Below are 13499 nucleotides of genomic sequence, written 5' to 3' on the forward strand. Positions count from 1 at the left end.
GTGTTCAATAACTCCCTGAAGAGTTGTTCTTTCTCACACAAAATATGCTGGAGAGAGCCTGGCTTTTGCCAAGATCCAAACGGAAACAGCCTCAGCATCTAGGTTTCCTGACAGCCTCCCAACCCCAGGGATTCTGGCTCATGCAGCGCTTTGAGAGGACTGGGAAAAGCTGCGAGCAGACGGAAAGGGTGGCAGAAAATACTCCCTGCTTTCAGGAGTCCTTTGTGGCTGCCAACGGCTGCGCTTGCGAGGTGAACAGAGGGGCAGTGCTGGCTTTGGGAACGGAACAGCCATCACTTGCTCCGGTTCAGCACCGCTAGAGACGGGGAGGAAGCCTGGGGAGCGACAGCGCTGTCCTTTCCGGGGATGACTCCAGAGCAAAGATCTTGGAGCACTAGGATCTGTGGGGGGTGGTGTGTGTGTGAGGATGGGGAGAGGAAGAACCGTGACTTCCCAGTCACCCAATACATAATGTAGCATAAGTCAGCTGAATGAGGAGATGCTCCTTGGCTTGCGGTGCAAAAAAAAAAAAAAAAAGTGGGAACAAGAAAAACAACAAACTGTCGTTTTTTTCTCTCTGTATCTACTCCCCAGGCATCTTAAGTCACGCTGGCTCTGTGGCAGTAGCAAGGTTTCCTTCTGCCAGGAACCTACATGGGACAGGGGAGCGAGCTGCACCTCCTCTCCTGGCCACGCTGACACGTTCGGAGAGCGACATCCCTGCGACAGCAGAGCCAACTATGGCATCAAACTGGGTTACTCGGTTTTATCCCATTGGGTTTTGAAAATCTCTAAGGATCAGACAGCACAGCCTCTCTGAGACACATGTTCCAGTGCTTGACTGTCCTCGTGGTGAAGTGGTTAAGGTGAGAAAAGAACCAGGCTGGGAATGAAGCATGTGCGAAATGCTTGAGGAAACTGCCAACACAGTCAACTCTATGTACAACGTCCCAGGTTATGCTGGTTCTCTCCCATTTGATGCAGGTAAATGCAGACAGCTGGTACAGTCTTGGGTCCCTTTATTCCTGCCCTTCTCTCTTTCTCTCTCTGTCCTTGTGCAGCGAGGGCTGCCCTGGAGACCTCCTGGAGCTGCTTCAATTCATGCAGTCAATGAGACCCAAAGCAACTGGGGCTCTGATGCTGCTTTCCAGGGAGGTAGAAACTCCCAGTTGCCATGAATATTCAGTGGCTGATACACAGAAGAAAAAAGGTCAAAAAAGCAGCTGAGATCACCTCCTTCTATCACTGATCTCTCCTTTTGATGAAAGATAGCAGAACCTTTTGAAAACACAAGTGCAAGGAGCGGCTTGTATCACTGCTTCTCTGCACGCAGGCAGGAGCGAGCCAGTTAGTTATGTGAGCTGGTAGACAATAAAAAAACAACTATCTGTACAGAACCATATACGTCAGGGGTTTGTTTTCACATTTTGCAATTGTTTCATTCCCTGCCCACCGATGAGAGGCTGCATAAAGCCGCATTTCAGCCTGGTAGTTAAAGCGGTCAGGCAGAGAAAAGAGCTGAACTTAAATCTTCCACGTTCTGGCTGAAAGTCTTTATTACTAACTAAAGAAAGCACAAGTGCTTTGTGACTTGAGCCTCTCAAATTCTTCTAGCCTGAAAAGCCAGTTAATTGGGCCTGAGTTTGTGAATAGTTTTGGAATCACCAAAACCAGAATGTCTTAGTGAAGTTACTAAAATATATATGTATATATATTAGGCTTTAGTTGAATCACTTTAACCTTGACATAGCTGCTTTCATTTAAAGCTTTAAGCAAAAACTGAATCTTAATTTTAAAAAACAGCATCTGTTCTGGACTCAGACTACCCGTTCCTGACAGCATTGCTTTAAATATTAAATATGCTAGCCTGGTTCAAGATCTATTTTTAGCTCTGTGCCATTCAATATGTCAAACCTTGTTCCTCAGATCAGCTTATACAAAGTACAATGGTCTTGTACTATTCAGCTTGTCTCACAAATTACTAGTCCTACAACCAGTATTTAGAATAAAGATTTATTATTATTATTATTTTAAGAATGTGCTTTTATTTTTGGACTGAGTGAAGGGAGACAGAGAAGGGCTGTTTTCTAACACGGAGAGTGGCTGGTGTTACACTGAGCTCCCTTGCCGCAAAGTAGCTGCCTGCAGTTCCCAAACACCTGGTGTGATTAAACTCTCTTTTCTTACCCAGCTCACGGTTTATTCCTGACAGAAAGCACTTTTTAGCTCTTGAACTTCAGATGACTGAGCTAGAGGGGAGAGCTGCATCCTTCCTTCAAGAGGCATCAACACCTGCTGATTTGACTGTACCAGCTGCCTGCCAGGGAGCAAAAACAAAGTTAGAGGCAGGAGGGTATGCAGGTTGTTGGGAAAAAGCAGGAGTTGTTCTCCATGTAGAGCAGAAGGCAGAGAACGTCAAAGTTAAAGCAGACATAACACAGTGGTCTCAGGTTTACATAAGTGCCTTAAACCCGTGCAGAGGGTTTGTTTTACTGTGCTATGAACAGTGACACTTTACAAGACAGAGCGGAAGGACTTGCCCAGTCTGAGAGGCTTGTTGTTTTTTTCTCTCCCTAAATAAATGGTTAAGATGCTGCTAATGGCCACGAAGAGAGTGGACCCTGGAAACCTGTTTAATCTAGTAGACAAAGGCAGAATTGGTAGCTGGGAGCTGAAGTAAATCAGGTTGGAAATAAGGAACATTCTTCTAACTGTGGAAGTACAGACACCTTCTAGAGACAAGGCTTGTGGCATGATACCCTGGTACCAGAATAATTCTCCTCTGGTAAATAATTTCTGTGGAATTTGGGCATATGAGGACTTGGTCCCAATAAACAAAACTGAAGTCTCAACATGAATCTGGTGCTTGGTCTCATGTAACATAACTGGTAGGAGTGAGCTCCTAAACCGTGGATTTAAGGTTATCTTTGAGTAGATTAAGAATATGGATAGGTGTCACAAGTAACAAGTCATCACTGGTCCCCTGAAATGCAGTGACCTCCTGGGTGCACCTTCTTTGCTCACAGCAAAGACGGAAAAGAAAGCCTTAACTCCAGCTACCTGCACGGCTGATTCCTTCTTGGATCCCACCACAGCAAGCTCATACATTGGATTTTGTAGCTGGAGCAGGCCCAGAATACACCCGTGACTGGTATTCCCAGGTAGCTGGGGGGGGTGTATGCTCCTGTAACTCAACCAGCTGAAGCCCTCCTTCACTAGTGTGCACAGCAATGGGTTATGACAAGACTCTCAGTGCCTTCTTTTAGGACTGCATTTTAAAATCTGATCAACACTTTGAGATTTTCCTTTGGGAAAAGTCTCATGAAGAGGAATACAGCTAATTTGCACAGCACCAGGCTGTGATGTCTCATTCCCGTGAACGATGCACTAAATGCCTTCCCTCAGCACACGCTGCTCAGCCATGATTCAGGCGGTAATTAAAGCTCTTTCAACGATAGCTGTGTTTAACAACTGTAGAAACGGAATCACACTGTCCAATTACCGCTGTGACTTTACAACACTTTAAATAAAACTGTATCTTGGTAAATATATGTAGTACGTATAAAAATGGCTTTGTTTTCCTTCTGTGAGACCTGCATTAGAGAGAATGACTGCCAAGGGGAATCAGAAGAGAGCAGTGCCAAAAGCTCCTGGTTTGCAAGTGAAGGAGGAGGTGGCCAGAAGGTTCAAGGCCCGGGGCAGAGCAGAAGGGCTGCGACTGGTCCCCACTGCACTCGCTCCTGAAGCGGCCGCCTGCCTCGTTACTGCAAGTCAATGTAGAGGAGAAGGGCTCCTCAAATGCTCCTCTGCTCATGCTCAGCTGGTGTCTGCTTCCAGGGCCACCTAACAAGGACCGAGCTGTCGCCAGGCCCCACACTGCTGATGACAGTTGCTTGCCATGCTCTCTAGTGTGGCCTGCTGATGTTTTTATCTGTATCTTCTGAGCTCTCAGACTCTGAAAAAACCTTTCAGAGCTCAGAAAAGCGACAGAAAGTTTTCTGGGTGCTGCAAGGAAACATTAAGCATCTTGTGCGCTTAACAACAGCAGTCAGAAAACAAAAACTGAAGTCAACTTCTAATAGCACAAATTCTCCCTTTTTGACAAGAGTGTGGCTTTTTTCTACTTAATATAAAGCCCTGCTCTGCTGAGGTAGCAGGTCAGCGCCAGCACTCGATACACAGACACCTTTCCTGGGCAAGAGCTGAGTGTGCAGCCCGGAGAACATGAAGGGGGAGCCCACAACACTGAGGAGTCGGAACAAATTCAATTAACTGTCAGGTACAGCTTAAGGCTCATCATTAATAAATCAAACACAGAAAAGCAAATGCATCAAACAATATTATGTGCGGATGCTGCGGTCTGTTGCAGAGACAGTTTGCATTAATTACACTGGGTTCTACTTGCTTCCCTTGAGTGCTGCACAGAAAGTCATTTACCTAAGGAGGCTTTAAAAGGAATTATAGAAATGATATCACCTGGATAATTCGGAAATGGGGAAACGTTTCTGTGAGATGAGCTAGAAGAGCTGACAAAGTCCATTGTTGAGGATATAGGGTTCTGAGAAGCACCCAAAATTGGCATTATGGCCATTTTTCTCTATTGCTTTTGTCCAAAGTGCCAGTACCTGAACAGGCTGCCTTGTCAGCTCAGCGGATCAGGTCTTTTTAATATCAGCGGTAAGGTGCAAATCACCTTTGTGAAGATGTTCTCTCCTTTACCCCAGCCCTCTGCTTGCTGCCTGGAAAACAGTGGTGAGGTTAATACAGTCCAGGTAACAACACCTCCGAACTGCCATCGCTCCATCACCGTGACGCTGCCTACCGTATTTAGGCTTTCCTAGAGCAGCTGTATTTTTTCCTCCTTCCACCATAGAATCTCAGTAATTTGCCTAATTTGTTTTGGCTCACAACCTTCTGCTAGGGAAATAATCAGTACATGATTTGAGCTGCTTCTCATATTTGAGATGATAGACTGCAGTGGGTGAGGGCACTGCAAGGAAGAGAAATTTGCAGCCCTGGCCATCTGCTTCACGCACAAAAGCTCCATTCAGATTTATGATACTTCAACCCATTCTGATTACATAGAAAGATAATTTGCACAAAAATGAATCTTCAAGATTTCCTTACCTATCAAAATCTACAGGTGCTGTAAATTCAGAGTGGTAAAAGCATGGCTAGAAAATGACCATGAACATAATGCAGCTACTCTATACCCTGTTCCTTCCCGACTCTATATCTGAAGGCATATTAGCTGAGGGCATTGTGTGCAGTACACGATGTCAGTGCTCTGTGTACACTGGGGTATGTGGATACCCAGCAACTTGTCACAGGAGGTGTGCACATATGAGGACGGAGGGCTGGGATGGGCAGCAAGGCCCTGCCCGTGTGGCCCAACCAATTCAGTAGGCTGCAATTTGAGAACGAGTAGGCTCCTTATTTGACATTCATTTATCAATGAATGCTGACTAACATTCATTTATCAATACTCTGCTCCAGGGGCGTCCTGTCTAGTATCTTCCTTCTGTGTGTCTTACCCACCTACACGTTCTCCCCAGTCCAGAGCTCCCTGCTGAACTCCAGTGAGCTCTTTTCCAGTCTCTGAATGTCTTCACCGTTTATTGGAGCTCATGTCAGCTACCGTGTCTTGCCCACCTCCTCCTTTCTGCCCCATTTCTTCTCGTCTAGCAAATCTGCAATACTAACCCTGTCACGACTGTTTTCCTTCCCTCCTCTTCACAGCCTCTTTGCTCCTCCTTGCTGCCTGCAGACAGCCTGCCTGTCCTTAACACGAGGCAACTGTTCCCTTGTCCCCTTCAAAGGAGCCTGCAGACACCTACAGGAAGGATGCCGTGATAAATCCACATACGCAATTTCTCTTACAAGTGGAAAGAGTAATAACATATGAAATAATGTTTAAATAAATTCCTCCCAGCCTCAGGAGAGCTCCGAGGGGTAGGCTGCCCTTCTGTCTTCATGAAGAAAATCAATAGCAGTGCTGTACTGCTCCGGTGCTCCGGCTTCCACATTACTCATTCTCCCAGTACAAGGCAGCGCCTGTGTGCAAGGAAATGGGTGCTCCCAGGGGAGGAAAATGGCTCTGTGCACTTAAGGTAATGATATCACTTGAGGTCGCCACGCAAACAGTTATGGATATGGAGAGCTGCAGTTCCGTCAATAGAGCTGGAACCTGGGGACTTAGCTAAAGAGTTACAGCTTCTTTTCTAAAATGTTTTCCTAATTTACCTACAGAGCGTCTTCCCAGAAACAACAGCTGCTGCACCTAATTAGCATTAATCGCCTTGTTACGGAGGAACAACTGGGAATAATGCAGTACTTGAGGCACTGACAAAAGGATACGCTAATGGCATTGATTTGTCCAGTCTACTACAACCTTCCCTTCTTATTCTGTGGATGAAATATTTCTGTGAAGCAGACTTGGAGGGGATGTTGCAGAACAGAAATCAAGGATGCAGGCAGGTACTGAGCACTCCAGTTCTCAGTAACTTGTTTCCCATTTTGTTTGGGGTTACATCTCCTAGCACCCAGTTTTTCATCTTGATCCACGGCCAGGACCTGCCCAAGGGAGGCAGCCTCTGAACAGCAAGGGGCTGGTCACTCTGTTGTGCACCCTGAGGCTCTGTGGAGCTGCTTTCAAACACACTCTGAACACACAAAAAAATATTAGGAGAAGGGGTTAACTAACCACAGAAATTGAAAAATCGTAGCTTCAGGAGCAACACGGAGAGAAAACTGCAGTCAATCCTCCACCAGGATTACAGGCCATCTGTAAAGTTTCAACCAGAAATGCACCAGTTTTGTTATGTTGAACCCTTGGGGCTTTGTAGTTCTCAGCATGTTGACTGATATTCCCAGTACGACCCTGTCCTGACAGTCAGGCAATTTAGTAGCTGCCACAAACACATGGCAGCAGGCCGGGAGACAGGAGCTAACACCACAGCCTGCACTGTCAGCCTCTGTCCCAAATGGATTATTTCCTCTCTCCACTCTGATCTGCACCACGCTGGGGCCCAGAATCTAAGCCGAGCTCTAAATTAGATCCTCAGCTTTGTCCAAGCCAAGCACATCAGGGAACAAAATGCTGCAGTTCCTTGGGACAGGAGCCCTTTCGCTGTTTCCCCAGAGCTGCTTGCTTTAATTGAACATCTATTACAGGGAGCTGCTGGCAGTTTTTAAGAATCTTCTTTGTTAACGAGCAGGAAGAAATCCAATAGAACAAGTAAAGTAATTTGGTGCTTGGAAGTGAACAGACCCAATTGGCAGCTTCAGAGAGAATCCCCATCCCCAGCTAGACACCGTGAAACCCAGAGATATGAACTCCTTTGCTGCCATCGGCAAAATTTTAGGATGTTCATATTCTAGAGGAACACAGGGATGGAGGGATGAGCAAGACAGAAGATCCATTCCGTCAGGGCATGGATTTATGCTACCACTTGTCATGTATCTATGTGCTAAAATCCAGCCCTGGCAATCAGTCACCTTTCACTGATGAGCAGCAAGTGTCTCAGCATAAGCAGGAACAGCAAAAAGCCTCTTGAAAAATTCAAGGTTAATCTTGTCAACATCTCACATGGAAAGGTGGAACTAACACAGAAAGAAGCAGAAGGATGCAAAAATTCTTAGCAGTCTAACTCAAGCTCTCTCCTTGGAGGGGGAGCGCTCCAGCTATTTGCTAGAAAACAGCTTTTTCTGTCAAGATTTCCTCCATCTCTCCTGAGCTGCCTGCGTAGCTCAGCCCCCACATCCACATTGTAATCTGTTCCCTACCGCCATTCAGTCGCTCTCATCTCTTTATTGTCACACCAAAAGCCAAAAGGCCAGGAAAGGGGCACTCCAGAGGCTTTTAAGCTCAACCTAGCAATAGGTCCAGGCTCTAGGTAAGAATTTCCTTCCCACTAGCTCAGCTGTGCATGACGCACTATGAGAGTGATCTGTACAGTAAGATCCTACAATATAACTGCTGGGGAAAGGGTTAGCTCCCCATTTATTCATGGAATAGCTCTGCTGTATGAGTGTTATGACTGCTTCCTGCTTCTTGAAGCAAGGAAATCTTCTGGTTAGGCTGGTAGAGAATATAATTGAGCTACAGGAGCTCACATCAAAGGCAACCTTGGGAAGCTTGCTTCTCCTTATGGAGCTGACTCACATCAGTCATTGTATTTCTTGGTATTAAGACCTATGTCAGAATGAGAGCTAAACTGTGAGAGGAATGAAATTGCACCTAGGAAAGCAGAAAAATGGACTGCTACATCTACATTTCACTCTTTACAAGAAGTCTTGCAACAAAAATCTAAACAAAAACCCAAATACTTTCAAGCCAGCATCAATATGAACCAGGCTTCCTCTTAGGTCATACAATAGAAGACCTCATTGGAATGCAACTCACCAAATCTTAGGGTGGGATGCAGTTTGTCCAGCTTAGACACTCACTTTTCAGGTACATTTAGGCAACTCATTGGGCACTCTTCAAGAGCTGTGTCTTACTTCTCTAACTAGTCAAAAGGGAGGATATGCCCACATCTAAGCAGACAGGAGCCTGCCAGCCCTCCAAAAACACCCACCTCTCCCCAACGGCTAAGGGGAACTTTATAAACGGGCACCAAGGAGACTACTTTAGTACCATTTCTAAAGTATCGATGCAAAAAAATCGTTGTCATCAGGTAGCTTGATGAGTGCCTGGATCCCTGATAGGTGTCTAGGTGAAAAAGTCCACAAAGAATTATTCGTAGGACAAAAAAGCTGAGGAGAAAGGTATTGACCATTCAAATCTCATCTTAATCTGGTCTAGACAGCATGTAATTTCACAGCTAGAGAACATTTATCTTTTTCTGGAACCCACAGCTAAGGAGAGCCTCTCTACTTTTGTACAGAACAAACAAAATTCCCTGGTGGCCACTTGATTTTAAATATCCATCATTATGACTTGCCATTTGTTTTATCCTGAAGCCAGTTAGTCACGGACCCCTTCCCGTGGCAGAAATATCTCCCTTGAGCCCACTAGTCATGTGTTATGTTCTGGGCACTCCAGTTTTGCTTCCCCACACACTAGTAGAGACCATGCAAAGGCCAGCATGGAAGCCAGCCTGCATGTCAGTCATAGCCACTGAGTAGGGGAATGAAATGGAGATGTCTGGGATGGATGAAGGCTGCTGTGGGTCTTTCTCTTGCTCTCTCCTACGTTCACCTGATGATGGAACACGGGCAATTTACTGCCCTTACCCCAAGCGTGGTGGATCCTCACGATGAAGACACCACTGACAGTTCTTCATCACCACCATGGCCCATCCTGCAACACTCCAATCAACTGCCACATCACCAATTTTGTTTTAACACAAGCTGTCTCCTCACGGACTGCTACCCAGGATACAGAGTCAGGAGGGGGATGCATTTCAATGCACAGAAGTGAAATTAGAAATGTGAAGCAGAAAAACAGGTGGCACAAGCTTCATTAAAATAATACACATCATCTCCTGGGTACCTGCTGCTTTCCAGTGGACACGGAGCCTCTGAGATTAACACTTTTGGATTTTCTGTTTCTCCCTCTTTCGTTACCCCAACTCTCTTCTGTTTTCAGATGCCTTGTCATGTTCCATCTGGATAGACCTCCTAATAAGGGTTCATTGGAGATTATGTTATAAGCACTAATGGACATCCAGTCCCTCACTGCACTGGTCAGATCCTCCTTATCCAGTGATTTGCGAGTAAGAAAGAAGTACAGTCAAGCCCAGAAGAATTTCTGATAGAAAGACAAAGAGGGAGTTTTTAAAAGAACAGGAAATATATAATTGGTACGGATATAATTCCAGTAAGGGTTTGAGATGAACTATAAGGACCACATGGAGATATTATTTGCCCTTGATGTAAGGTTCTTGTCCCTGTGCTCCATGTTGCAAGCTAGTTGTTTTACTAATCCAGCTAAAAAACAGGTCTAATCTTTAGGAAAATACTAGAAAATGAGGGTGTCCGTGATGTTTTCCTCGTGTCAAACTGAATCCCAAGGAAATATACGGCAGTGAAATCTATTTATGACAGAAGGGAAGAAACAATCATAGAGAAAACATTTAAATGGCAAGATAAGTCCATGTCCAGTGCCTGTAGCATAGCACTCTCGTTCTGTCACACTTCAATCACTGCAGGCTCTGGAAGCAGAAGTTGTATTCATGCTGGGTTGGTATTTAAATTGAGCTCATTTGAACTAAGCTTCCAGCAAGCACATATGACAGATTTATATATGATCCTTCACAGAGAGGAAAAATGACATTTATCAACCTTCCGTCAGAGCACTTGGCATTTGAACAATTGATTCTGATTTAACGGTGAAAAACGCCACTATCCATAGAGAAAACTTGCAGCAGGATTAGAATCCTAGTTGCTAACAACCCCAACAGTGGCTCTGCCAGTTAAGCTATTAAACATTTATGTAGTACCTTCATTTTCCCTAGGCTTAAAGAGATTAAAAGACAATCCACATCCTGATGAGTTTAATGAAGAAGAGACAAAAGACGAGTTGGATGAAGAGCAGCCAACAGAGAGAGATGCGAGCCATTAAACTGCTTGAAAATTCTACAGGTTGGGCAGATTTTAAGAGTAAAAGCTGCAGGAGCTGATGTGGATTAAAGCCACGTTCCACTGGCAGGAGACACCACCATTAGTCTCACTTTGCCCCGGGTAAGCAAGGGCTTACCTTGATACGCCTAAGAGCAGAAAGTCGATCCAAAAGCCACTGGATATGGGTTCACATCACTAAAGAGGTACACGGTATCCTCTGGCTGAGCGAGGTGTTTGACTTCTCTCTGGAGTTAGGGCAGGAACATGCTCATCAGCCTTGCCAGACAAGTGCCCTTAAGCAGGCCCCTACCGCCTTGGCAAGTGTATTGGTGTCAGCACTGAATATTCACTGGGTACCAGCACGGGCTAGAAAGCAAGTCCGGGCAGGTAGCAGGATCACAGCCTTCCTTTTCCACTTCTATGGAGCTCTAACTCAGCAAGAGGGTTTGGGGATTTTCTGCTCAGGCTGTCCCTGCTTTCGTGGTTAAGAATACTTCAATTTCCAGAGGAACCCTATTCCTTACCAATTTACGACCAATTGTTTCAATGCTAACATTGTCTGTTAGCTTATATATATATATACTTTTGTCCCTCGTGTTTACTCCCAATGGATTTATACAGGATAAGCAAATCCTTTTGCAGTCTTGGTTTTACCAGGCTCAACACGCCAGCCTGTTTTAGTTTTCATATGATTATTCTTCCACTTCCCTGGTCATCTCTAGCTTTTTTCTATACCTAGTTAATGTGGAATTTCTCTTGGTGGAACTCAAGAGAGGGAATTGTTACAGGCCTTTTACAATTGCAGGGATACATCTTTATCTGGTGGAAAAACACCTCCCTTTGCCTCTTTACTGGTGGCCAGATGGATGTAAAATTTCCCCATTTGGGTATGCAGCAGTTCTGTCAGAAGGAATAATTATTCTGTTATATATGATGTTTAGGAAAAAAAGCTAGTAAACTTTGCAAAAGTGTGATTAGAGCATACTGTTGTCTGCAGGATTAGTTCATTTTAATAATTACTTATCCTACAGTCAATTAATGTATCAGGTCTTCCTCCACCTTAGTCCTTTCCAATGGGTAAAATAGCATTCTACAATAGATTGATTTTCTCCTATCAAGTTTATCTTGGTATTTCTATTATTACAGATTTAATTTAATGTTCTTTCTCTACAATGTTTCTGACTCTTGCACTGAGCCAAGGCAAATACATGATGAGTAAATTTTCTTAGCCAGCTCCCATTTTTTTTAAACAAAGTTGATAAAGCTTTATACAAGATTAGTCATAAGACTGATTCTTCATAGCGGAACTTCATAGCAATCTCTTTGCATCTGATACTTTCTCTTTCAACACTGCCTGATGTGTTTGAATTTCAGGGCTCCTCAATTCACTTGCTTTTGCTTAAGCAGTTGGTTTACAAAAGTTCTCCCTGTAAAGTTTGTTGCAGATCTATTTTAGATTATCTTTTTTATTTAATTTGCATGAAATGAATGCTATCCATGAACCTAAAGCTATTTGCTACCACCAGCTCTGCTATAACGTTCTCATGACTTACGAAAGCCAAGTCTAAAACAGCACCATTTCCAGTCGCTCCAGTGAATCTCTGCTGGATATTTTTACTGACTAGAACTGCAGCAACATCTCAGATGTACCATAAATGGTATCAGTTGCTCTCCAACCCACTTCCTGCTGTAACACTACTGCAGTAGTGATTATTTTTCTAATACCATTACAGAACTCTCCTGGCAGCAGAATAGGACTCTGGTGGCATACAGCAAGCTGACAGTGGTAATCTTTTACCAGATTCTGAGTTGTGCCATCTTTTACACTGCCTCTCTCTGTTACTTTCATTCTTTTTCTGGCCAAGCCTTCATCTTACCTTGATACAAGTCTGTAGAGGTGAAAAACTAGGTCTTCCTTTCAAGAGAGACTCCATCCCATCCCCAAAATACCAAGTCCTTGAATGTTTGCAGATTAGCTCCCTGAGCAGCACAGTCACCATGATGAATTGCTCTGTGTGCTGTTTGAGCTGAGCTGGCATGCTAAGGCATAAATATGGAAAGCTGCCTATGACTGCACTAGCACCACATCATACTTCCAAGTCCTGTATACAGTGTTTGCATTTTCCATCAAGGAATACTCACCTAATTTTACTTGAAGGGGGGACGGCTTATAGTTCATGGCTACAGTCTCTCCCTCTCTCGTATCACAATCTCTGTCTGAAATTGATGCAGCCGTTGGGTCCTGTTAAGAAAGAAAACAAAACAGAAAAGCAGGGTTTAGATAAAGAGTTAAGCAGTCATTTCTCTAACTGGCTCTTCGGGGAGTCCCCAGCTGCATTTGGAGGGAGCAGAGAATGTGTTTTGTGTTTCAAATCACTGAAACCTAGGGGCAAAAGGCAGCATTTTGGAAGCACACTGAGTATGCTCTAAAGACCTCTGGAAATATTAGCCTTCAACATCAGACCTACATGATGGATGATACCCAGACTATAATATGGAGGGGAAGGTCATCACAGTTCAAATTCTACCTGTGCTAGGAATAGTCCCAAACCATTTTCATGAAGTGACTGTTTGGTCTGTTGGTATGAAATGCATTCATGGTTTCAGCCCAGTTCCAAGTCAGCCAGCCAACGTTATGGTTAAGACTGAAGATCTCCTGGCTAGCTGTGACAGTCCAGCTCAGACGGAGCAACGTGGGTAGTATTCAACCTCTGGTCCCTCTTGGGGGAAACCAAGAAAGTTTGTACTGCCCATGCTGGACCTCTTCTGTGGCTAAAAGAGAAGATTAAGTTCAATATCTTACAACAACAACAGCACCTTACACCGTCACTGAAATCCTCCCCAAAGCAAAAGCTCCCAAAGCCCCAAGTCTGCTCCAGCAGGCCCCCTGGCAGCCACTCAGTCCAGGTCATGTTGTGCTCTGGGGTGTAGCC

The 13499-nt window shown here is 44.6% G+C and overlaps 1 protein-coding gene across 3 annotated transcripts in view; it reads right to left on the reverse strand.

Moving 5' to 3' along the window:
• The window catches only part of FAM219A (family with sequence similarity 219 member A), a 74102-nt gene that overhangs the window by 19039 nt on the left and 41564 nt on the right, over positions 1 to 13499 (reverse strand). For all 3 annotated transcript variants that reach the window (XM_026039719.1, XM_026039711.1, XM_026039703.1), the window contains exon 2: positions 12709 to 12808. In XM_026039719.1, the coding sequence (XP_025895504.1) occupies positions 12709 to 12808 (100 nt within the window). The remainder of the gene's footprint in view (positions 1 to 12708; positions 12809 to 13499) is intronic.

Source organism: Nothoprocta perdicaria, unplaced genomic scaffold (genome assembly GCF_003342845.1).
Source record: "Nothoprocta perdicaria isolate Ctin4 unplaced genomic scaffold, notPer1 scaffold_10, whole genome shotgun sequence".
Lineage (NCBI taxonomy): Eukaryota > Metazoa > Chordata > Aves > Tinamiformes > Tinamidae > Nothoprocta > Nothoprocta perdicaria.